General features: G+C 34.1%; 2 protein-coding genes across 2 annotated transcripts; both read right to left on the bottom strand.

Annotated features, from left to right (window-relative positions):
- Positions 1 to 4609: 4609 nt before the first annotated feature.
- On the bottom strand, positions 4610 to 10845 carry LOC144843502 (uncharacterized). The gene is made up of 2 exons (XM_078700288.1): positions 10431 to 10845; positions 4610 to 5097 (listed from the first exon to the last, which is right to left on the bottom strand). Exons 1-2 carry the CDS (start codon positions 10843 to 10845, stop codon positions 4610 to 4612), a joined length of 903 nt encoding a protein of 300 aa, XP_078556414.1.
- A 5751-nt stretch (positions 10846 to 16596) lies between these two features.
- LOC144842269 (acid-sensing ion channel 1-like) lies at positions 16597 to 24365 on the bottom strand. Its single transcript, XM_078698694.1, has 9 exons — positions 23855 to 24365; positions 23283 to 23505; positions 21196 to 21327; positions 20139 to 20285; positions 19529 to 19668; positions 19034 to 19098; positions 18290 to 18443; positions 17779 to 17870; positions 16597 to 17319 (listed from the first exon to the last, which is right to left on the bottom strand). Exons 1-9 carry the CDS (start codon positions 24115 to 24117, stop codon positions 17159 to 17161), a joined length of 1377 nt encoding a protein of 458 aa, XP_078554820.1. The 5' UTR covers positions 24118 to 24365; the 3' UTR covers positions 16597 to 17158.
- Positions 24366 to 27706: the final 3341 nt, after the last annotated feature.

The following is a 27706-nucleotide window of genomic DNA, read 5'->3' as shown; positions in this document are numbered from 1 at the left end:
ATTTTATTTAAAGGTTAAAATATGGTTTCAAAACAGAAGAGCAAAGGATAGAAAACAAGCAAAAAAACAAGGAGTCCAATTGGATGAAACTGAAGGACCAACACAGACCAATCAGAGAACAGGTTTTATTGAAGGAGTAGCAGGCTATTCAAATCAAAAAGAATTGCTGAGAAACCATCCTGCGTCTTACAGAATGACTGACCAATCAGCAACTGTTTTAATAAAAGAGGAACCCATTTCCAGCCAATCACAAACGTCGTGTCTCAAGTCTTTATAAATCTTGACGATATTTGATCAAAACATTTCAAAGTTGAGAGAGAAAGAGAGTGAGATTGATGATAGAACGAGGTTTTTCAAAGCTAAAACCACCTGAAATAAGTGTTTGTAAATAATATACATATTTACTTTTATAATAAGTATTTTTATAGTTTAATATGTTTTGAGTATATAACATGAAAATACTAACGTATCTCATTCCATTCTTGCCTAGTTTAGTAATAACTTAAAACTATAATATTCCATGTCTTTTTCAGTTCTTTCAATAGCAATATTTTAAAAAGTAATGTAGACCTAAGCTAACCATCTTTTAAAACAACAAATCGTATTGTACCTTTTAACCGATTTTAAATTACGCTTTTCTTCGGAGGATTGCGTTAATTTTAACGGAAAGTCGTTGGAAACGCACATGTTTGACGCATTTAATTATTATGTCTTATATTTTGTTTTATTTTACCTGTACACAGAAAGTTACAATATTATACTGTTAAATATGAAGTTTATTTATTATTGCACCACCAAAACGTTTAATTCTTTTTTAATTGTGTATTGCACTTGTCTGAACGAGTGTGACGTGAAAATCAGGAATGCACGCACGCGCGCATGACTTGAAATAGTTGAAAATATTTTAATCATGTGACTATGGCGTTGGTTTAAAACTAATGTATCAATTTAGATGGTCGTTCTATGATCAACACCGACATTTGTATTTGCTCTGCAAATAGACCTTTCGTCTGGGACACGATGTTAAGCTGATAATACATCCGATTATGGTCAGATAGCGACTCTCATAGAAGCTAGTTACATTAAACTTATCACTATTCTATTGTTCGATATTGTGTTAGTGCTGTCGATTTGTGTGAAGTGGTCCGACCTCTTCACAATAGAAACCACAGTTCTTGAACTTTGCTGATAAGCGGGGCCTACTAAAAATTAAGGGACTCCATCGAGTGCGCTGGTTGATACGACAGGCCCAATTGCACGATTTCATAAATTGTTATGTATTATTATATTATGACTGGCCCAGATGACGGTTGTTACGTTCTGTCTACACTATCAAACTTTATATGACAACAAAATGTGATGTGCCCATATATGGACATGATGATGTCATATCACTACCATATTTGGGCACATCATACTTTTTTGTCAAACTAGTTTGATAGTGTAGACAGAGCTTTAGAGAATGTTGAAGATATGCACAATAAAGATTTGTATTACCATAACTCTTCCTTTCAGTAACATATTTTACTTGTGTATGGTACATACGTATTATTATTCAGAATCATTTTGGGTGGTTTTTACACATTACCTATTCGTGGTATGAAATATGTAGTTAAATCTATATTTAGATTCTCTACGTCAAAAGTTGTAGGCCTAGTATTAAGGACATACTGTAATAACCTAAATGTAATGGTACCAATTCGAATGAAACTTGGACATTATGCCCAGATTTAAATAGGCAGTTCATTCATTCTTGGTGAGTCTTGCACAATTTTTTCTAAGCCTACTGTGTGGTAACAATTGTGTTTTACCTCAATGTGTATATATTGATGTTTACCATTCTTTGCCATTGTCAATGTAATTTTATATATTGTATTGTGTTTTTTTTCACTTTCACTCAGAAGCACAATTGTTCTAGTAGAACATATCTTCAAAATCAAAGGAAAAAATCTTGTTAAAAATTGACTATTATTATTTAGTTAGAATAGTTTGTTATCTCCATAAATTGAAATAAGATGCGCGCGAAATTTAAATGCTGCGAATAATAATTCTTGACGTAAGGTTGAGGTCGTTGTCATTACGGTCTGAGTTTCTTTTATGGCCGAACGATTTCGACAATGATTTCACTGTAAGGCTTTCTAAAATTGATGTGACCTGAATTGTTTATGTTTAATAAACCGGTAAAACAAACGCAGAAATGTGTTTACAAGACGTATCTAGCCTATCTGGACTAGGTAACGTCAGTGTCCGGCTCAGTCCGGTCCTCCTCACGGTGAAATCAATTAAAGATGTGGAATAGAATGCGAGAAACTTCAATTCATAGGCCTAATCATAGCTGTGAATATTAAATTACAATAATCCATAATCAGTTTATTTTATAAAATTATTGTTGCATATTTGTGTCCAAATGAACAAGCTTCGCTTACTTGCTGAATTTGTAATTTCTAATAGTTCATTTGCTTTAAATAGTCTCACAGCACAAATAACTGTATATCTATTGTATTATATATTTATATGACTGTATGAAATTAAAAATTAGATATTATATCCAAAAGTCAGTTTGTTTGTCATTATTATGCTACAAGGCCTATACAATACCGTACTAAAACAGATAAACATTAGTTAATAGATATTGAATTAGCGCCCTCTATTGGTTTCTAGTCTAGCAGCTGATGCAAATTTTGCATAGCAAGAAGCGCGCGCATGCGTAGTATCCATATTATGTAAATTAACCAAAGAACTGAAAGACGAATGAGTCTGTATCTTCATGCTGTACTTATTCAATACAAATAGTGTATATTGCGAAAATAGTGACACATTTAAATGCTTTTAATTAGGTAAGTTATTCCCAGCCCAATAACATATTATAATAATCGCAATGGTAGTTTTCTCATAATAACGACATTTTTTGTCGCAAAGATAATTTACCATACGGACAGAAATTCAGCAAGGTGTCTCCATAACTTGGCCCATTTGGCGCCAAATTTAGATAGGCTACTGGTATGACGAAAAAGGAGGAGAGTTAATATAAATTTAAATTGATAATATTCTCTGAGATAATTCCATATGGACAAAAAACACCACTATTGACGTATGTGAGTCCGGCGGCAAATTCCTATAACAGATAGGCCTACGCATGAAAAAGCTACATCGGTCGGTCAGGTGCAGTAATATTATTCTAATAGGAAAGGCGCAGAAAACAAGGAAGAACATAATTTTTTACATTTTTGACGAATAACGTAAATGTCTGTCTAATATTCTGCTTAGAGGTTTTGCATAAATCTAGTATCGAGTCCACCGTCGTATGTTTTTGAAAAAAATACTCTTTTCAATTTCACAAAACTCCGGAGTTGTGTTGGTGTGAGTTAGGTGATGTGAAAGGTATATTACATTGTACGACCAGATTACTCCATTGTCTGACAATGTAACATAGAAAATGAACAGTAATGCTTGGTTCCCACTAGAGACACAACACAACGACGTAACACAACGTAAGGACTTAACCAATCACAAGCGATGTTATTATTCGACTATCGCTTGTCATTGGTCAACTCGTTTGCGTTGTGTGGGTCCTAGCGGAACCAAGCACACCCTTGGTGAATGTACCTAATCAAATGCATTATGATAGATTTAAATATTTATTTTCGATTTTTTAATGAGTTTAAATAATGGTACAGAAATAACAACATAAAATAAAGTAAAACACATAACAAGTTTATCGTTAGAACGTTTAAACGTCAACTATACTCGTCATTATAATACTACACATGTAGTGACGTACACAAAATATAACTATATATATTATATTTACATCAAAGAAAAACGCCGCACAAACTGTACACAATCAAAACGCGATAATACACGCGTTGTGTCAATATTTAAATAAGACGGGTCAAAGTTCATATATATATACAAATGAAGATAATAATGGCCAATAGTGGTATGAAAGTATAGGAATACATTAGTTATAGTGTTAAAAATAAACAAATGGTTATGTATTTATGGATAACGAATTCTACAAAATATCTGGTTATCTTTGACATTTCGAAACATTTTACAGATAATTGGAACAAAAACACAAGGTTTCAATGATGACGAATTCAATTTTAGTTACTACAGTGCAGGACCCACAATTAAGGTGACATACAATGGGTTGCCGCAACCACATTACGTTGTTATGCTAATTTGTTGTTGTTGCTGCTTATACAGTTCCACAGAGTGCATACTTTAGTCAATCCAGTATACCACAAAATCAGAGTAAAATTAAGTAACCCATGACCTAATCTTGTACTTAGTTTAGGTGTTGGTTATGAACGCTACGACTGTACCTGACAAAGTAACTCTTTCATTTTAAGACAATATTTTAGCAACAATAGGCCCTAATCTAAATTAATATAATCTTAGTTAAATAGTTGAAATGAAAGTTTATAATAATAATAATACACAAAACAAACAATGAAATCACAAAATATGCTATAAGTTGTGCGTTATATACAAATGCACGAAACTGTTCTTAAATTATGGCAAGTTGTATCAATCCGCAGCTTTGTGATTAGGTTCATGCGAATGGTGTTATGCGACCATTTTTAAAAGTACGTGTATTAATACTTTAATATATCGATTTTTGTATAATGTTTTCAGGATACAACATTGGCGGTGAAGTTGACGAGGACGTCGAAGTAGATAAAGGAAAAGTGTCTGTGATTGGTGAATTTAATAACGAAGACGTTGCACACGCAACCGGTGACGTAATTTTAGTAGGTGATGACGTTTCTGTTGGCGACGACGACGTTGCAGACAACGGAGAGGTTGGTAGTTCAGTTTTAGCGTTCGCATTTTCGTCCAATGAAATTTTCTGTTCATTTTCATTCTCATTCGGTTTTTTCTTGGCTTCCTCCTTTTTCCACTTCATTCGTCGATTTTGGAACCATATTTTGATGTGCCGTTCAGTTAGATTGAGCAAGGCGGCCAGTTCTATGCGCCTAGGCCTAGAGATGTATTTATTATAATGGAATTCCTTCTCCAGCTCAAGTAGTTGTCCACGTGTATATGCCGTCCGTGTGCGTTTATTCTCGTCGAAATCTGTAAACGATGCGCCTAGAAAATAAAAATAATTGGTAATGTTAAGGTTACGATTCTTGACTTACTTCATTAAAAGATCATCGCTAACACCTCAATACGAAACCATGTATAGACCTTTTGAAACTTAATAAGTTAATAGTATTAGTTCTTTAACGAAATGACAACAATACGAAAACCAATTATCCTGCACACAGTGATAGAGAGAATAAAATAAAAATACTGTCACTGTCATGCGATTACCTCTTGTCATCCAAAGTTAATCCCATTAATTTATTATCCATAATTAATCCCAAATTAACACAGTTCGCAATTATTGACATAATGATTTATATTCACAATATCGTCGATAGTCTTTGACAAATTTCCATAGTTTCACGAAATCAACGCGCGCGTAGTGCGTACAAAAACCTACATGTATAGACATTCAGCAAATTTATCACGCGCGCGTCTATTATTTCTCTCTTCTCGTATTGTATCTATTTTTGCTGCTGGGAAATATAACAATTTCAGTACGGTAGGCCTAGTTAATACAAAACTTGTTGATAGACGACAAGCGTGTGTTGTTTAATTATTTACTGTTATTTTTTTTCTTTTGTGAGAAGCTTGTCGTCTGATATCACTTTTTATAACATAATTAATGTTAGCTATTAGTACGCGCCGCACCTGGGTTTGTGATATCTATGACTATTCTGCCCTGATTTACGAAAGGGCATTATCTCAATTTTTTTCAAAATTGAGATTTTTGTCTTACATGACTTTTGAGGGTATAATCTATCATTTAAACTTAACAGCTACTAAAAATTTTTTCTATAAATATTAAAAATATTAACAAAATTAAAATCAGTTTGGGCATTATCTTTATTCATACCTACAAAAAATTCAGCAGAAAGCATTATCTTAAAAAAACAATAGACAACAGGAAATGATCGCTTGACTGCACACTGAAGCAGTAACAATTATCCAATCAGAGGTCGACTTGATGCATGCTAATTAGCACGCTCAAACTATGTTTGTAGATGTTAACTAAAATAAATTGAATCTTTTAATCAAAATATTGTATTTGACAACACTAAAATAAATTTATGCGGATACCAAACTAAAATGGAAGAACATGACTACAAAGGACATTTTCAAGTGCCTATTGAATGAGTAGGCCTAAGTTTATTACTTTTTATTACTTATGTCTTCGTTATCATCCTTGAAAATGTAAAAAAAGTCCAATGGTCATTTGTAGTGTTTTCCAATTGATATTTAAATCAATGTTAAGCAACTTTTGTTATAAAACAATGGCATTGGGAAATTTGTATTTTAGTCTTTTGAATTACATTTTGATTGAATAGAGCTTTTTGGGTGTGGCTGTAAGTAAGCGTAGTCATTACATTGAATTCCATTACATTGATTATTCCTTTACATTGACTATTCTATCACATATTAATATATTTGCATAATATTAATAAATTTGTACTTTTTATAGACAACAAAATGTCTCATACCGACTTCTACGCATACTAAAAATTCATGATGTTAAAGAAGTACTATTTTAAAAAGTTGTAACAAAATTAAACCGGAAATGTGAATATATGGATACCAGTTATGTCTAGAGAGTTTTTAAAGAAAAACAGGAATTCCACAAATTAAAAAAGACAACATAATAAAGAAATTGATTCCACAAACAGAAAACTTTTGGAAAAATCTACCAACTTCAAACGTACGCAATCTGTTAGAAAACGAATAAATATATCAAATACAAAACTTGTAAATATAATGCATAAAGCAATAATCTGTATCAAGAGAGAAAATGCGATAAATCACTGTAAATCGAGTTTTTATAAATGGTTGTTTTTGTCATCAAATTTCATGAAATCCTTCCAAAGCGAGCACCACAATCCCGCCCCTCTAAACCCATCCCCACCCCCACAAACACCCTCCCCACCCCTCGCCCAACATCCACATGTTACTCCCTCTCATTACCTTTAACCTATCCCTAATGCAACATATTTGTCTTGTGCTATTAGATGTTTTGTAGTGTACATTCTATGTAAATATAGAGATAATGCCTTTTGTTAAATTATCTATTGTTATTAGTTAGTATGAATAATTTACAAGAAGGAATTATCTCAATTTTGACCCCCTAAAAAATAAATTATTAAAATAAAATTCATGTTACATATTTTCTATATATGTGCTAATACCTATTATAACTGAAAAACCATTAATTTGTCTTTAGATTTTTAAAGATAAACTCAAACACGTTTTGCTTATTTACTCAAAACTACATTTTTTGAGATAATGCCCTTTCGTAAATCAGGGCAGTATTGTGTAAAGGTGCTGCACACACAATAGCATCTCTTTACAGGCAGCAATTTGTTATAGGATGTATTGCCGGGTATGAGAACAAATGTTTTCAATAGGCCATTTAGGCCAAGTTTCTCATTTGCACGTACACCAATTACAGGAGAACTATTGACTAAACTAGCATTATTTTGGACTGAATCCTGCACATTGAGGATATGTGTACGCTCCCATAATTTCCAAGCAAAAATATCACAGTATAGGCGGCCAAATAATAATAATAATAAACGGCTGATTTACATCTGCATAACTACGTTTGTTGACGGTTTTGTTTCGAATCTGTCCACGCTAAAAGACGGCGATAAAAGCGCACTCGGTGCGGCTTCTTTTTATCTGAAAAAACAGATTCCAATATCGATTTAAACTTTGTTCAGTCGCAACTTATATTATTTGCAATTCCTAAGTAACGTAGTCCGCAGCTGCGCATGCTATATATTTTACTCGCTAGGTACACCGTCCAAAGGTCCAGTGTAGCGGCTGCGAGGCAAATACTACTACTTGCGCTAGAGTGTTTTCGCTTCTTTGAAGTTTACCGGAAAACGTCCTCCAGTTTTCTGTGTGTATACAGACGAAGAAATGATATTTGAACGTATCCAATCACAATTGTGAGGAGGTCGGCTCGCCGATAAAACATTAACCCGACAATTAAGTGCCGAACGATATGAAATTGAATTGTATGTTAGGCCTACAGACTGCGTGTGTACCAAGCCATTTTGACATTTCAAAACAAAACATGCGATTCGGTATAGCCTACTGTGTAAAAACGTTTTAAGCTTAGTGTATTAGATATATAGATCACAGTTTCAAACATTGAGTTTTAGTCAAATAAGTTATACAGTTACTAGGATTATATACATATCACATAATTAGTATATAAACACAACAGGCAAAGAACATTAATTCTAAACCGCCCTGTGATATACTGAAAATGTTTTAATTAATTTAAAACGATAAGATGAGGAAATATTGTGAGAATGAGAAAAAGCCGCCCCAAATGTATATACACGCACTTTGCATAATATGTTATACAGTAGTAGGCCTACATTTGAGTATTTTTATATTGAATTTCTGAATTTTTCCGATCATCGTATCGTTATAATAATAATATTGCACAATTAATAACCAGTTTCATTAATTTCTATTTTATTTGAAAAATCATACATATTTCCATGTTTTCCTTGAAAAGTGTGTTCCTTATTTTCTTAGTTTTTTCTAATATTGTAAGCCTATCGTCCCTCAATTTTTATTTATGTATTAATCATTTACCATTTTGTAAACCTATGGAGAAATAAGTTAACTTATTTCTCCATTGTAAACCCCATGTGTGTTATGAACCATTTTGTGAAATCAATAAAACGGAACGAATTACAAGATATATCATGGATTAATCATTAATCCATGGATATATTAATTTATATCATTGAATATTTGTACTAGTGTAGGCCCTAACCATTAAACCAGCGTCGAATGGAGATTCTCACTTTAAATAATTTGCGATTATAAACACAGATTCTGAACTGGTCATTGGAACTGTAAAGTTTGGTTGCCATTAGGACGCAACGTAAGCATGATCGCAAGCAAGTTGACCAATGATAAGCGACAGTTCGAATAATCCATTGCTTGTGATTTGTCAAATTACTTGCAATGCGCGTACATCCTTGCGTTGCGTCCTAGTAGGACCAAACGCAAAGTAAGATTAGGAATTAAAAACTATCGGTAATGTTTTTAATAAGTCGTGTTCCGTAAATGCATGCTGATGATGATGTACGTTTTAGGCCTATATAACCCTTATTTTTATTTCTCTCGTTCCACCTACTGGATTTAGCCTCACTTTAGTATTTTTTTTCGTTTCATCTGTTTCTCGGATAGGCCTAGGATAGGATAAACATTTTTACCATTATTTAACCATTATGATCATTTTTGATATAATAATACTTTTTGTTTTAACTGTCTACATTATTTGAACACGCGCGCTGAAATATTTGGGGCGTCACTGTTGTGTCATTCTTATACTTATAGTCTTATACTGCGGTATACCGTATATGCGTTAATCTTTAGTTATTCTGTACTATTACCGTATTTTTACGTTTGCCTTATCTGCGTTATAATGCCTTATGAGTTTGTTTTGCATATTATATTACTGTAAATACTCTCTAATAATATGTTTATAATGTAGCATTCTTTACATAACTGAAAACATACTAATTTTAAGTTTTAAGTTTCGATCAATAACTTATTTACACTACTACAGTACTGTGTTAGTTGCAGTTATCAATAGGGATTGTATCTTAATTATTGAATATATCCGACTACATTATTTTACTCTTATTAGTTTAGACAGGTAAGAGTGATTTAAACTCTTCCCTGGTTAGATTTGTCCATTTTCCAATAAAATGCAAGACTGTAGCCCAATAAAACAATTGGAAAATAAGACAATGACTACAAACCATTAAACCAATTAATCTTGTAACCTGTGTCATGCTACAAACAACAATACAATCCAAATCTTCTTAAAGACGAATTGAGACTAAATAATTAACCTACACAAACACAATTTGATAGAGGTACAGTTTCCTAGTTTAACTTTGTTACTGAGAGAATTTCTTTCCTTTTATTCGGCAAAAGTTTTATAATTATTCGCAAAAAATATATATATATATGCCTTTAATAATCTGTAAAAGTTTGAAAACTTGTTTCCAAGTGAGTCAAAAAAATATCTGGGAGACAAAATTTACAATGTTTTTCTAAGATTTTGTGAGAACTATTAAAATAGAATTGATTAATTACAACAATTATCAATTTGTATAGTTATTTAAAATTTCGGAAATTAATACATTATGCACATTTAGACCTCAATTGAAATGTGAAATGTGCAAGTTAGAACAGTAAACTTTGCCACACTTTATTAAAATTTTTAATCACGAACCTTTTCGACCAGGTCTTTGTTAAGTAATCACTTATAATTAGCGGGGTTTTTTAAATGAGAGTGAACATACCTTGCCAGTTTGCTTTCCACATGTGTGCGTGTGACTTTGTCTGCTTCATCCAGGGGTAGGGTTGGTACCGTTCATTCGGGTTCGTCTGCTGCTGCTGCAGCTTCATCATCAGGGTTGCCGTGTCGGTTTGCATCTGTGAAGTCTGGTTTTGCATCTGACAAGAAGCCGCATACTGACTTAATAAATTGTCTTCTAACTGCTGGTCTACTACGGCCATTGACGACCCTCCTCCACTACCCCCACCGCCGCCACTATAACCCCCATTTGGTAAAGTCTGCCGGTTAGCGTAAATACATGCTGGAGGCGATCCCCCATACCCCACACTTTGATTCTGACATGTTGGTTGCGTCGATAAGTAATGTTCCTTGTTAGTAGATGTATACAAACTGTTATAATACTGATTATTACCATCCATAATGTTAAGTGTCGATAATTTCAATTAAGTGCAATAACACGGCAGTAAAAATCTTGCAATGTGTACTCTTGTAGCCCGTCGTTAATTTGCCAGATCCCGTTATGGTGCGGAGTCCGCTAAACGTTTCACAACACAAACAAATCAAACAAACTGAACACGTGTGTGCGGACGCAGACTAATTTATATGTCAGGGAGACCAGTTTGTATGCAGTGGTCAAACTCCAAACTTGTTCGAACGTAGCGTTATCAAAGAAATAACAACACAACTGGAATATGTGCCCTATCGTTATGTACATTTTTTGTCTTCAAACGAATTAACTGTAACTGTCAGCGAATGAATAACCATACAACACTGTGTCCTGGTGATGAATATCCCACGGCCAATATTGACTCATCATCTCTATAGGCCTATGAATGGCAGAGAAAAGGACATTCAGTACTATAATTAGAATTCAATAAATAGTTTTGCGGCTCAATCAATCGAAAAACAATTGTATAAGAATGGCCACTGTGAAAGAGAATTGTCCAAAAAGTCTAAATACGATTACAGGGATTACGAACTCAAAGTAAGCCGCAATGGAACCACAAATTAGAAGTATAAAGTCACAATAAGACAAAGTAGACATACCAATTTGAACAATTATTTACCTTAAGAAACTTTGATAACTAATTATTGTTAATAATTAGAACCACTTCCCATTAATTCGGCAATGTGTTTACCTTTATGGTACGCCTCCCGACCCAGGACCTACACATTTTAATATAAACAAGATATTTTCAACATTAATGACGGCCTAAACAAGCAAAAGAAAGGCAGGCACACCGGTACATTTTCTGTAGGGTTGCATGGTTTGACAAAGTAACAATGTTTTTGCGGCAATTCACCAAGCTATGTATAGAGAAATGTCTTAATTCTCCAGATTATCCGTCAAAGCAAAATGACATTTTTTTGTTAAATATTTTTTAATGTATGCATTTAGCGAATGAAAGGAAAAGTATTTGACGTATATAATATAATAGTTTTAGTTTATGTAATGATACACAGTACGATTTATTATGATTGTCAAAGATTTTATTTAAAAATCTTTGTGTTTATTAACTACCATCTATCGAAAGTGAAACCAGTGTTATTGTTAACTTCATAGAATAAACCAATCACTCTCCTACTAGAATATGCGATCGAAAAAAAAACATATAGGCCTCCTCTAACTACAATGAGTACATAAGCAAATTAATAACCGTTCCACGAGATTTTAAAACAACCGGACTATTTAATTAAAAAGATGTATGTTAGCATATTCAAAGATTCGCCAAAACTCGACAAATGCAGATAATAAGGAATAATGCAGAAACCAGCAACTAATTAATCGTAGTACATTATTATAACTAGATAAGACAGCTAATGTAAACACACTGACGAAACGATACTTGATAAACTAAGCAAATAAAATGTCGTCTTTGCATGATACCAGAAGAAGAGGAACGGGTAAAGCAGTTTCATAACTTGGCTGCTATCTTGTTTTGCAGGATGTAGAGTCGCCTTAATGACTGATTTTTAAACTGTATTTATCCACCGATACATTTTATCATAAAAAAACAAAATACATAACAACGGTTATTACTTTGAAAATTGTAATTCAACATCTTGAAGTTAGGGCGTGGTCATCTAGCCCAGCTCGATCTAGCCAAGGAAGAGTGAGTTTCACAACATTCTTCTTATTAGTGGTGATGAAATATTAAATATAGTAACTTAAAACTGAAGTTAATTAAATAAGATGACCTACAGTAGCCAAACTTATCTTATATTAGGGCGTTTTTAAAAATGTTGTACACTGTAGAAACAATCTCACCAAATTTTATTCTAAATTTAAATAGTTGATATGCTAAAGAAATTGAACCATTCCGTGGAAAAGGAAGCGGAACACGAAAGTCAGTGACAGTTTATTGACAAACATTTTGCTTTTATATTGGTCAGCATGTAATCTTACCAGTTTAGTTTTGGAATTACAATGTATTTAATTTTCACAAATAGTGTCAATAACTTACTAAAGCTAAAACCAATCTGAAACCAACCGTCTTCTTATGCATGCATGATTTCCGGCGACTTTTGCCAAACTGTCTTTACTTGCTTCTTCAAGCTTGCTGATTCTTCTTACTCATTCTCCAAATTCCTCAACAATCTTAAATTTCACCTTTTAAACTCTTAATTTTGCTTTTTCTTTGTTCTTTAAATACTGGAAACATCGTATCTATAGGCCTAAATTATAATTTTTCTTCAATCAAATCTGTATCATCAAAATGATAACATTTGTGCTCATCCTTGAGTAGCACGTCTCAGGATCTTTCCCGATCATAGATAGGTATTGTTTTAATTAATATGAAGATATAATAAGTTGTTTATTCATCAGAGAGGACACATTTGGAAGGGTATTGTTTAGCGTGGTTTAAAACTCCGTTAGAAAACCATTTTATTGGTATTTAAAAGTATTTAAAAATTCTGTAACTTTTTTTCATTTAGAAACTTCGTCATCGTTATATTCCGGAAAACTTTCTGTGATTTCAAGTTCTGCAAACTTTTTACAAATTGATACTTGTTTCCATAAAAGTGACAATATCAAAATCAATATCAGTAAATATATTTAATCTAGGCCAGCAGCCTAAACTAACTACGATACTGTTATCAAGATATTTGACATAGTGCAATATTGTATCAGATATTTTAACAGTGTCATCAAACACTTTGGTATCTTTATTCCCTGCCATAAATGGGGTTGTTCATGATCTGTTATCATAACACAAAATGGTACCTAAAATAGCAAATAACCGAATTTAGAAGTGTATATAGTTCGCCTACCACATAATAGGAAAAGGGTGTGAAATATAAAGTTATGATGTGTATAGGTAGGTGACGTGTAGTGTTTAGGCAAGTGTTGCACACTTATTTGTCTGGGATAGTTTGCATTGAGGTATATGCGTAGCGTTATCATGTACAAATGCAAGAGAGTGTGAGGTCTTTTGTTGTTATTTTATCTTATTATTAACATTATTGCATTCAAGCATCCTGTTCAATATTTTTCAAGTGCGTATTCTACCTATTGGATTTTTGAAAGTTACGTTTATTTAACCTATTTATCTCACAAGACCGTCACAAGTACACACATCGGCAAGATGACACGTAGTGCGCATACCTTTTGAACTGGAACTTATCGTACCATAGGCCAAGTAAATATTGCTTACGATTTCTTTGTCGGTACGTTTGATGTTGCCGCTATTTTGGTGAGATACACTTTGTTACGTCTTCGTAAGATACCGTACATGAAAACTGGTTAATCATTAATTGAGACCTTTGTGCCTTCGTTATCTTGGTATATGGATGTTCATGTAGCCAACAGAAACACACTCTGACAGCAAATGGGCGGGGTTTTGTAATTCTAGCCAATCTCTATAACTTGCTGTGTTAATGATTTAATGAAATAAATGAAATGACATATAGCTTAGATAACGGCAATTTGGCGGCATCCCTTATTGTATAGATTATTATATATTTCTAGCCACCACAAAAGTTATCTAAATTTATGAGGGCGCTAAATATCACCAAGTTAAAATAGTGTTTTACGCGCAGCACGTATAACACAATAACAGTAAAAACAGCTTAGCAGTGACATGCTCACATTAGTCACAAACCAATCTTCCTTGTGATCAAATGATATTTGCCTTGAATAGGACGAATATTTGCGCGTGCACAAAATTCAATTTTCTTTTACAAGTAAACAAACCCAACAAAAAACACTTGATTGACACAGAGTTACGGACTTCGAAACAAAGTCTCCGAACTTCGATTTAGATTCTGAGTCTATCAAAAGAACAAAATCAACATTGAATATTATTATGCAACAAATTGAATTGGTTTGATATCGTCGATCACGCGAGAGTACTTGTAGAATACTTGTAAACAAACACACTTGAGCCGGCGAGGACTTGTTTAGGTGAAACGCCAGGATTAATTTAACTGAACGAGTATTTGATTAGATATTGGAAATATTTAATTTCAATATTCAAGAGCTAGAAAAAAAAGTTATATTAAGTGAGCACATCTAATAATAGGTCACTGTACTCTGTGTGCTTCAAACGATAGATTTTAGGAAAGCACAGGCTTGTAACCACCACAATGATTTAGGATTTATACTATTTTTAACATTTTGTAATGTCATTTTTACACGGGGTTGTTTTGCTTTTTATAGTATTTACTATACTGTAACTTAAAATATGGTTCTGAATGTTGAGGGCGGCATTCAGATAGAAGAGTTTCCTTTTAAATTGTACCATCATGGACATTCTCATGTATTCCATGTTGTCTTAAACGATGCCGTAGAAACGTTTCTCTAGGCACTCGGTTGAACAATAATTTCTGTTTGGTAAAAATAAACTGCAGCAAAGTAATCATTTTAAACAAATTCAGGACAAATTAAGCACCTAGGCCTGTATCCTTTTTGTTAATTGGCCCGATGGACCGAATTGTAGAAATAGTTTATCAGGACTATTAGAGAATCCTGCAGTTTTGTATTATATCATTTGATTATAGCATGTGAGAAGAATTACATAATTCCTCCATGATTTTAATATAGTAAAGCAATTGCTTCCAAAAGTTTGTTGATAGAGGTATCGATAGAGGGCGGTAATGTAAACATAATTACTACAGTTTGGTTCTCGGCTTCTATTGCATTGGGGTAAACCACACTCTCGTATAAAATTGAAAATATATATCGCCCTCTATATAAACGCAGAACGAACGCTTTCTCTGTTGACTTCTGTGAACTTTCACAATATAATAGGATAACACAATTGATCTTTCATCTAGTTGTATTTTCTCATCATTGATTTTGGAAATCGTTACCTTTTTTGCTAGCTTGTTACTAATATGCAATTAAAAACAACCACCAGCAGTAGTAATAGGCAATAAACACGTTTGAATGCTCTTCATAAATCAACTATAATAATTTAAAAGCAAAATCATTATCAAAAGAATATATATTTTTCATGTTTGTCTTTTTATTATATAGCAGAGAATACCACAAGGATAATTCTTTGTTTATTTCGTAATTTTATGAAAAAATCCATTTTACTTATCACGTACAGAGCAGTTATTGTTTTACTTTCTCCTCATTTTGATGTTTTATGTTCCTATTAAATACACCGAATCCATGTAATATACATCTCATAATAATAACAGTTTTAGTAAACAAACTACATCATAGCAAATCTATCTGTAAGGTATACTCCCCCTGCGCACTCCTAAAGCTTTGTTCCCACTAGGCGTAAGTGATTTGACCAACATGCGATGGTAGTGCGAACTGTCGCTTGTCATTGGTCAACTCGCTTGCGCTGCGTTTCTAGTGATAACTAAGCTTTAGACGCAACGCAAGGACGTACGAGGCGCAACGTGAGTGATCACAAGCGACAGTCAATTGCGATGCGTTTACGTCCCTGCGTTGCGTAAATTACAACCAAACTTTTGTCGGGCACCGAGAGTGTCCCCTTAATAGAGGTTCTACTGTATATATTTGTTTGTAGTAAAACTACCACGTGTTTATTAAAATGACGTCGACACTTAATATTATGTAAAGCACTGTCTACACTATCAAACTTTATGTGATAAAAAAAATGTGATTTGCCCATATATGGACATGATGATGTCATATCACTACCATATTTGCGCATATCACTACCATTGGGCACATCACATTTTTTTGTCAAACTAGTTTGATAGTGTAGACAGAACTTTAGGAACATGTATTATAAGTATGCTATTATTATATACTAATTTATATAATTGAGATCGATATTTTTGAGAAATAAAAGTCTATTGACAACAAAAGAAGAGCGTTTCCCGATTGTTGCCACACGTTTTGAAAACATGCCTTTGGCCATTTGGCTATTTCTCGGGTGATGCGTTGTTTTATGTACTAACATCAATCAATTTTATCGCAATCGTTTTATTACGTTGTTTATCGAGTGATGAACTCGAGTATCGAGTTCATCTCACTTTTATTTCAATTCTCTGTTATAAATATTGTATACACAAATATATAAATCCAAAGGCAAATTACTAAAAATAATGACAAAAAGCTAAATCAAAACGATAAAGTAAAACAGCCAGAAAAATTAGCAGAGCTTTCCAACAACACTAGCCCTTCATTAGTACAACTATATATTCAATATCTACCGGTAAGCCATCCGTGCCACTGAGTGACGTCATCGATTATCGCGTAATCTCCACTTAGTTCTGGTATTCTTACATAGTCTCTTACACGTCTCAATTCATTTCCAAACCGTTGTTATCTACTCCAATTCTCAGTTTGCTTGAACCGTTTTGTTGGAATATAGATTGTACTTTCAGCACGAAAAACTGACCAAGCTCAGCAAATGTTATGACACTAGCACCAATGAAAAGACCTAACTGGCCACCGATATCACCTACAGAATAGAAAACAATCTTGTTATGCCTCCAAGCAACATTTCTTAAGCTCTGTCTACACTATCAAACCTTATGTGACACAAAACTGTGACGTGCCCATATTATATGGACATGTCATAGCACTACCATATTTGGGCACATCACATTTTTTTTTGTCAAACTACAGTTTGATAGTGTAGACAGGGCTTTAAGTGCCTGTACTCACATGTCATATATACGTATAAAGTATGTTTGCCTCCTCACGTCTGGAGTATAATAATAAAAATATGCTGTAAGACCACTGACGTCATTAAGAAAAATTTAACATCCAGAGTTCTGGTGCTTTCCCGCCCTTTCCAATACACAACGTATAGTTTTCTTAATTCATTTCAATTTCTCTGTAGACGTGTACGTCAAACAAAACATGTATTTTATGTATAACATTGCGCTTTAAAACAATTTAAATCAGCGATACTTACTAAGAAGCGCTGAGAATGTCATGGCTGCGTTCTGTTTATACTCCTGAAAGTTAAGTTCGTCGTAGTACACGTCCAGTAAGATAAAGTTTTCCCTGTTGAGATGAAAACATTTAAATCTAACCAGTAAACTAAAAATAAGTATACTAAAATATTTAAATTTAACAGAGTTAACTATTTTAAATAGCTGAACATCAAAAACTACTTCTCAGTGTTTGTACTTTAACGTTTCTTAAACTTGGTTCCCACTAGAGACGCAACGCAAGGACATAAACGCAACGCAAGCGAGTTGACCAATGACAAGCGACAGTTCGAATAATCCCTCGCTTGTGATTCAGATTGGTCAACTCACTTACATTGCGTTACGTCCTTGTCTAGTGGGAACCAAGCATAAGCCAATCAATAACAAATTTTGTATTTATTTGAAATTATTTCTTGAACGCTCTGATGTAGACTTAAACGCGTTTGCGTCGAATGTTTGACGCTTTATATATCATTGCGTTTTTCCACTCACGTGATATATGCCGGTGGGGCGCCATAGAGTGTTGCCAGTTCTTCTTCGACGTTTTTATTCGGTATTGATGCGTAGTTTACCGATGTATCAAACGTTGTGTATTTGCAGGGTACTGGACAGTCGCATTCTGGTAATTTGCCACTTTTTAACCTCTCTAGAAATCAAAATTAAATAATGATTGAGCATTTCTGATAAGATATTGTTCCAAACTACAACAAAATTAACACAACCAGAAATTTACCCACCTCGAAACACTACTATTTGTCATTTCTACAGTTGTAAAAGAAGTCTGGTATTTGGGGAAATCAACTGTCTGAGTCTGTTGATGATGAGGATGACACACTGACGGAGCATGTAGCGTGAAGTGCCACCGACTCAGACTGGACACAATGTAAACGTAAGTAAAACTAGCAAACGCACTTGCTTGAAGAGTTTTGTGACCTCACGATGTGCCACTTGACATTTAATCTGCGAACGCTCAGCAACGTGAGCATGCGTAATCGCATAGCGCGTCATGACGACAATGAAAGCTCGCTTTTGTCAGAATGGAGGATTAGTAAATCATAACTTGCTTATTTCTCCATGATCAGCATAAGTAAAAACAACTAAAGACCAATTTACACAGACGAGCGGTAATGGTAATAAAAATGTAGTTACTCCTTATGACCATTACAGATTCTATGTGGTACAAGCTACCGCTCGTCTGTGTAAATTGTCTTTTAGACATGGCCCATTGACGCTTACCAAGTACATCTTTTGCGCATGAGTTCGTTTGTTTTGGCGTACACTCTGTTGCGTTACCGGGATATCTAAAAACATATAATGACAATATTTCGTCTTATAATATTATTTAATATTCTACTGAATTATATAAGAAATGCATACAGTGTATATATGTATTTTATTAATTAAATAAGGATACTTTAGATAATATTCTAGGACGCCCTCTATATCGTCACACAAAAATGTTTCCATACTCGCTTTCGTTAAACTAGTGGGACGTAATAAAGATCTGTTCAGCGGCTTTGTGAATGAATGAATGGAGGGTTTGCCACAATCAAGCGTGACGTGTATTTTAATATTCTTTTTTATGCGTCAGCTTATACGCATACGTAGTGAAGGATTTAGAAGAAGGAAACATGAATACGCATGCGTTTAAGCTTTCGCGAACAAATTCGCCTAGTGGAAAATCAGCTTTAGGCGGCTTACAGTTGTTTTTGAATTTGTGTATTCACGTACCTGATTGGTCGGCATTGGCATTCGGTTAGTATCCTGTCCAAACGACATTCAATGTAACAACCAGACAGCGTATACTGGTCATAGTATGTTAATTTGCGAGAAGGCTGGCATTTTCCGTGAGGTGGATCTAAGTTTGTAACCTTCAAATCGAAACAAAAGAAAAGTTGCATAGGACGAATGAAGGGTAGCTACTTTTAAACTGTACGATAAATAAGCGAAAATCTTGTTTTTTATAAGATGAAAATCTCCGTATTTATGTAATTTATTTATAATAATTTTAGTCGTAAATACATGTTGAGCTCCGTAGATCAAGGGGTTTATCTGTGGCTGCGACACTATCAGTTCCACTCACCAGATACCGTGCCGCGGAGAATATGTACATGGTACAGTAATACTGTCGGTATTTGTCGCAGCCAAACATAAGATCAAAGGATTGTTACGAGGCGAGCTCAGTGTCCTGTTGTTATATAGCCTTGGATAAGCGATGTTTATGTGCATGTGTGAGATGTAGCGTATAGATGCGTAGGCTGGTTACTGCCTGTGGGTTGGTGATGTTAGAGGGTTGTATGTTGGGGGTGGGGATTGGTGCTGCGTATATTTCTTCACTTACCTGGATACGTTTAGTAGACGTAAACGCATGGTAGCCTGGAGGGACTGAAATTCCTTTTGATTCTATGAGAGGCGGCTCGTTCTGATCGTGTACCAGTACCTTCAATCCTGCCTCGATGTTCCCGTCCTTAGTCTCTGTATATTCATTCTTTAATAAAACAACAATAACATTAAATATACGAAAAATGTTTTTTGTGGGAACTCATAGTTAAGAAATTAATTTTACATACACAACATAGTACATAGTATCATACAGCTGTGTTTTGATTGTTGTCATTTTGTATGCCAAAATGTTTTTCTTTTAGGAATACCGAGCCAAACCGTATAGTCTAGAACCTAGACCATTTATTAAGTTGAATTGATTGATTAAATGATTGATTGATTAAATGATTGATTGATTAAATGATTGATTGATATTGACATAGTTAAAATATAAGATGCTCTATATTCAAATTATATACGTTGAAATTCACTGTTAAAATAATACGTATTAGGTCCAGTAAGATTGAATGACGACATATTATTCTCTACAGAGTAAAATTAACTCAAGTGTCATTGTATCGAAATCAATAAATCTACATTTAATGTTATTACTGCATAATACTGCCCTTAATTAAGTTTTATTGGTTAATCCAGCGAGTCTAATATGTCATTAGCCTCCGATAATAAATATTAATTTCGCAGTATACATTCGGGTACATTAATGAATCAATTATTTGACTATCAAACCGAATCAATATCAATTTAAAATCACTTATTGACTCAAACACCCATTTTGCATAACAGATCGTGAAAGCCTTTAAACACAGGTAAACATGAGACATTTCTCTAAGGAGATCACCTTTGTCTAACAACAATGACAGTGTTGAGAGCCCCGTTGTATAGAATGCGTCACAGACGAACGCCAAGACAATACGTTGAAAGGCTACTAACTATTTATGCGTATATATATATAATTTTTTAATCGTATAGTAGATCTGCGCGTCGTGAAACGAAAACCCACCTTTTAATTTTTGATATTCAATACGTTATAATCAAAATCATAACTGTGTTCTTACCTGGAGTATGTTTATAATTATTTGTAGGCCATTTCCAGCTCCTGGTTGTTTTACTTTTAATATTGCGTTATCGCTTTCACCAGAATTGAATGTGTAACAATTCCCGTACGATGTGAAAATGTGAGTGAAATTCTGAAAGAATAATATAAAATGAGATAAAATACAACGAAACTTGCTTGAACGTCCGTATTTCTGTGTCCCGCTTATACAATTCCGAAATTAACTATAGTAAATAGATGCATACAGTGACCAAACGTCGTCGTGGAATTATTTGTTTTTTAATGTAGTAAAAATCTCTGTTGTTGCTCAAATGTAAGTGGGGAGAGAGGCGGGAGGAGCACTTGCATTTTAGCAACATCTCAAAATTGCATTGTTACCGAGTCATCTTATTAGCAAACCTCTCAAGATTTGAGGAGGGACATTTCAATGTCAATCGAATGGCCGCCATCATATAAAGTGTCTTATATTAAACAATCCAAGTGAAGGACTTTCACAATCAAATATTTTAATAACAACAGAATTGTTGTCGTCACAGGCTTTATCATTAAACATTAATACAAAGATCTTCTGCACGTTTTTCCTAAATACATTGTGTGTGCTGGTATGTTAGGGTAGGCTTTTTGCCATACCCGTCGAGTTTTGTTCCCGACATTTCAGTTCTCGAGATGCCACTCCCCTTTGCCTAGTTTATATGCCTAGTTTATATGCCTAGTTTATATGCCTAGTTTATATGCCTAGTTCAATGATTGGTGGTTTTTCTGACAATAATATAACGAATTTATCTATCTTGCATGCGATCGGGCCTCGATTCATGTTCCCACAACAACCAGGAGAACCTTTGCTGACATGTCTTTTGGCGTCTCAGGTCCACTGTTATGGAACGATCTTCCAATGTCAATTCGGTCTGAAACTAACTTTGATGGATTTAAGCGTAAACTAAAAACGTTTCTTTTATGGAACATAATTTCAATGTACAGCGCTTTTGATAATGGTTTCATTCTAAGAGCGCTATATAAAATGAGTAATGTAGGCCTAATGTAAAGTAATGAATGTATCTATCAATATTATTATTCAAGTAGTAATTCTTTTGGATGATCCAAAGTCATAAAAATCGTAAAACTTACGTTTTTACTCTAGCTTTAATATGATTATTATTCCATATTCTAATTTAACTTATCAAAGCTTATCATCATCTAAATGAAATATACATACAAACTGTAGTGTGCTTATTATTAGGAAATTTGAAATTAGTCTCTTGATAAATACACGAATTGTGTAAGGTATAGGCTATAATACAAAATTGATGGAGTTGATTGAATCGTAACAAGTACACCCACATTTCTTGTTTATTAAGACCAGTTTTAGTAATTAAAGTACAATTTATTTTGTTTTCTGGTTGGATTTACTCGTTAGCTATAATTTGAGAGCAAGTAATTATTGGTACTGTACTTATTTTAATTAGTGATGTATAAGTAAGTAACAGGGTTGGCAGATCGAGAATAAAAGACTCTCTAGCAAATATATTACGATTGAGCTGTAAGAAAATAACAGCTTGTTTATTATTTGGCAAACAATAATACACATGTGTAATTGATGTAATTGATCATGAATATCTCAACGCTAACATGTCACAGGGGTTGCTTTATACTTGTAAATGTCAGGCAATCTTATAATATGAATATGATATAGTATAAGTATGCTAGATATACAAATCCATAGACATGATTGTTACAGGGGGTTATCCTCACCACCACAACCCCCCACCCACACACACACACAAACAAAAGGGCAACTGAGGAAAAGATGTAGAACTATATAGCCTATAGATGAGAATAGAATGCCCGGCTATAGCTAGGTTGGATTGCCAAAAACATTTTCATGAGTTGACTTATTTACCAGCACTTTTGAAGTTGAGTCTTTAGTTTGAAATGGGCACTTCAGGAAAAAGGGTTTCTTTCGAAACCCCCCTGGCAACAGTTCATGAGTAATGGAATGGAACTCTACAGACTTGTGTTTTGTCTGGGAGTTTGGTGAACGTTGGGCATGACAAAAACAATGACGTAAACAAGTCGAGCGTAGCTACTTACTGCAGCAGAGCATGTCTGGTCCAGCCATTTACAGGACTCTACCGTTTTATTGTCCAGTTGAAAGCCAACCCTCCTCGTGAATTCCGATGTGTTAAACGGTTCGCTTCCGAAGATATCCGAATAGTTCTCAAGTTCCGATTCCGAGTAATAATCGTAATCTTCCGCTTCCCATAAGTATTCGATGATCTTTCGTTCGTCTTCTGTGAGAGATGAATTGCGGTACCTGTAATGAAAACAGTTTATTTTTTGACATATTGATTCTACAGTTACTGCAGTAATTGTACTTTAACAGCTATTAGCATAAGCATAGCAAATTGTGATTATCATCTTCTTCTATCTCAAACATATAATAGACTGTAACAACATCTCAAAATGGCCTCTTATAATACCTCAAATGGTTCTCTATCTACACTATCAAATGTTATGTGACAAAAAATGTGATGTGCCCATTTATGGACATGATGATGTCATATCACTACCATATTTGGGAATATCACTACCATATTTGAGCACCTCATATTTTTTGTCAAACTAGTTTGATAGTGTGTATAAAAGTACGTTATGTTATATACCTGTTAAAATTACATATCGTAACTGCTGGAAAGTCCATTTCAGATAAGAAGGATAACTTAATCTCTGTGTTTACATTGAATTGAATATATTCATCAATGCGAAGTACAATCTGCCAGGTGCATACGCCAAGCCCGCCTAGGAACACCAGCAACCAGAGCACCTTAATGATAAATGCTTTACTTGTTGCAATGTATTGTACCCCATGTAGGGTGGTTGTGGTTGCAAACTCTTCCTCAACTGTAGTCTGCTCCGTTTCTGCCATTTCAATACAACTCGTGGGGGCTGCACGAAGAAAAATCTCTAGTCTCAACCAACTTTTCTGCAAGTTTGGGATGTTTCACACTAAAATGTGTACAATAGGCACATGCCTGTCAGTACCTTAGTTTAAACCTTCCCTTCAGTTATTGATATCTACTAATGTCCTTCTTAAATATTTTATTTCAAACTCCACTTATAATCCGTTGATAAACATTATTACTGCACTTCTTGCGTGTCGATACCACCACCACCACCTCACTTAATAATATTTAACAACTGAGAGACAGTCAACAAAATTGAATCGCAAGAATCGATTGAACTCATGACGTCTCGTTGATGCGGTTTCTAATAATGTCTGAAAGGGTAACGAATTTGTATGTGTCCAATAAGAATACTGAATGTCACCCTGAACGTATCTTGGCAATATAGCCAAACAATACAATTGAGCTTGTAATTGTGTGTTCCAAGCTTCATTGATTTTCTTCATAAAAGAATGTTTTGAAATCTAAAATAATGAGGCTATAGTAGATTTGTCTTCCATTGGGGGCTAGCCTTTAGTTCAAGCAGAGTGAAGTGTTTCTTGATAATTTGCTCGTGTAATCAGTGTTAATTGATATTATATATCGTATTCACTATCAATCAGCGGCGTTGGTTCCTACTTTTGGGATCATACGAACTGTCGCTTGTGATTGGTCAACTCCCATTGCGTGGTGCCTACGTCGTTGTTTTATTTTATATTTTATATATCATAACTTATTCATTTCATAACATAATTATTCATTTTATAACATATTCATTTTATAAGATTATACTTATTAAGATCATACAAATTACAAATTAGGTCTACATGATATTGAAAATATATTCATATCATAACTTATTTATTTCATAACATAATTATTCATTTTATAACATATTCATTTATATATATAAATTAAGACAGATAAGACAAATCATAATTATGAATTTTAGAAAAAAATGGAAGGAATTGAAAGGTAAAAACGAATATGTAAAGTTTGCAAATGCAACGATGTTGAAAATGAATACCACTTTTTTAGAATGTTCATATTACAAAGAAATAAGACAGTCTTTTTGAAAACCTTATTATTTTAATCAACCAAGTTTTATTAATGAAAAACAAAAAGAAAAAAGTAATCAAAAACCTGGAATCGTGTGCGTGCATGCGTGCGTGCGTCACGCACACGATGCGTTAACATGATTACTTTTTCTGCTCCAGTTGGTAATGAGCTAGTTACATTCTCCCAATCTTAACTACATTCATACTGATAAAACCGTCGTATGTATACCCTGCAGTTTCTTAGGCCACCAGACTGAACCTAGTCTCGTGTGAACGTAGCATTAAGTTGTTATTTACTTAGTGTGGGGACCTATTTCAATAATTGTAACAGTTCTAGACTGTCAATCGATTATGTTGAAAGTCAGGGTATTGTTTAACTTAACTTTAAAACACGTTGTGAAGAATCGATATCTGAATGTATGTTGTTTTCACACTGGTGATGAGTTTAGCGTTTACCCTGTAGTTGACAAGACCTGGATAATATATTTACGTAAAACACACTGAGCATGCGCGTTCCTCTAAAACAAATAACCAATATGATAACTAGTATAGAAATGTAATTATAGTGTTCAAACAAACTAGGCCAAATGAAATAATACCGCTAGTTCTATTAATAGTAATTGATTAGTGTATTGATTGTATTGATGTATTTGGCAAATTATACGGTAAATATCGATGAGGTATTGCGCTCACTATGAGGATGAAAATTGTAATTAAAGTCAATGTGAAATACGGTACGCTTGCACTTTATTGATTGCGACAAAAATGTGCCAATGTGTCGTTGATGGCGCTATCATAAATAGATACCAAGTATGTTAGCACCCGATTCTCTGCACGGTATCTAAATTTCTCCAGTATCATAGGATTATTTGGTAATACAACATCACATGTGTTTTACATGTATCGCCTAGTATCATATACTGTAACTTAGCGTCTTACATGATACAGACACCACATGTGATACCAAATTAATGAGATGCTGTATTTACCGAATATTCCTATGACATATCTGGGAAAACATAATAATGTAATATATGTGGAGATACAGCACTGATAATCGGGTAAAGTAAGTATCAAATAATAGCTGATATACGAAGACCGGAGCATGCTCTTGATAAATACCCATAAACATAAATACTCTGTACAATTGATTTTCTACAATAATACGCAGGCGAGCTTTTATGTCAAATGTCGATAAGATAATAAAAACACAATTAAAGTGCATATAAATAAATATAAAAACAATCGTGCTATTGTGTATTGTATCATAATGAAATATAATGATTAGAAATTTATACGGACGACGAAAAAATAACTTAATATTATTGGTCGATTTGTGTCACACAATAAATACAGACAACCAATACCAAACGACTTATTCATTGCTAATATACAGTAATTGACATTGGCTGGTAATATACACATTCTATCCATCAGCTAACGGATCAATAGACCACGGATCAATAGACCACCAATCTGTCTGTGTGACACAATCTCGGAATATTATTTTATACATTACAGAATCGACTTTTGTAATTCGGTGTCTCGTCGCTGGTGTATGGTTCGTCCTTACAGAGCTAGGTGAGTGCTGTGATTTCAACGAATAGGTTTAGCAACCATTTTTATCATGCATTGTGTTGTGTTGTAGTTAGTGGTGTAGTAAATGGCATTCTATCTCAGTGTCAAAATAAACAAGTTAAAAAAACATCCATCATGGCTACATTTGAATGATTTATTTGGATGTGAGCTTCCATGAAGGTGTTCGTACTGTTAAATGTAGATCAGACTTTTAGTTGTGTTCTCATGTATAATTATACACAAAGAATGTTATGCACTTTACTGTTATTTAAATTCAGGTTGCTTTGTTGGATGTGTGTATCTTGAATACATTTGTTCTACTCGTTTCTGTATTTTTTAGGAAATCCACTGTGAACCCACATTTTGGTGTTACCAGATAACCCAGATTATGTGGTTGCTACTTTGCTGCCACCAATAACTGGTGTAATAAAACCTTTCACTAAAAAGCTGGGTAATGTACCCCGAAAAGCTGGGTAATGTACCCCGAAAAGCTGGGATCTAGTTTTCCCACGCCAGGGAAACATCCACTTTCCCAATTTTAGGTAACATTTCCCAAAGGAGAAAATAAGAGTTTACTCCACTAATTGGTGGCAGCCTGGTGGCACCCACTTTTAGGGGAAAACTAAGCATATATTGTTTACAGCGTATTATGATGCGTCGGAGTTTGATAAAACTGTGCTCCCACTTGGACGCAACGCAATAAGTAGGCGCAACGCAGAGTTGGGTTCACCAATCAAATGGCAGCAATTATCCATTGCGTCGTGATTGGCCACATTTGTTATCCCTCTGCGCTGCGGTTGCGTTCAAGTGGGATTTAAGTTCAAAGAAGCGTTCTAATATTGAACTGAGACCCGCACACCGTTTTGCATCGTTCTCATTCACTGTAATGTTGCTTGATGGTCAGCCTAGCATCTCATCCAAAAGATGGTTATTTTAA

Source organism: Antedon bifida, chromosome 5 (assembly GCF_963402885.1).
Source record: "Antedon bifida chromosome 5, ecAntBifi1.1, whole genome shotgun sequence".
NCBI classification, from domain to species: domain Eukaryota; kingdom Metazoa; phylum Echinodermata; class Crinoidea; order Comatulida; family Antedonidae; genus Antedon; species Antedon bifida.
Note: the sequence above shows the minus strand (reverse complement) of the source record. Positions and strands in the feature narration are given on the sequence as shown.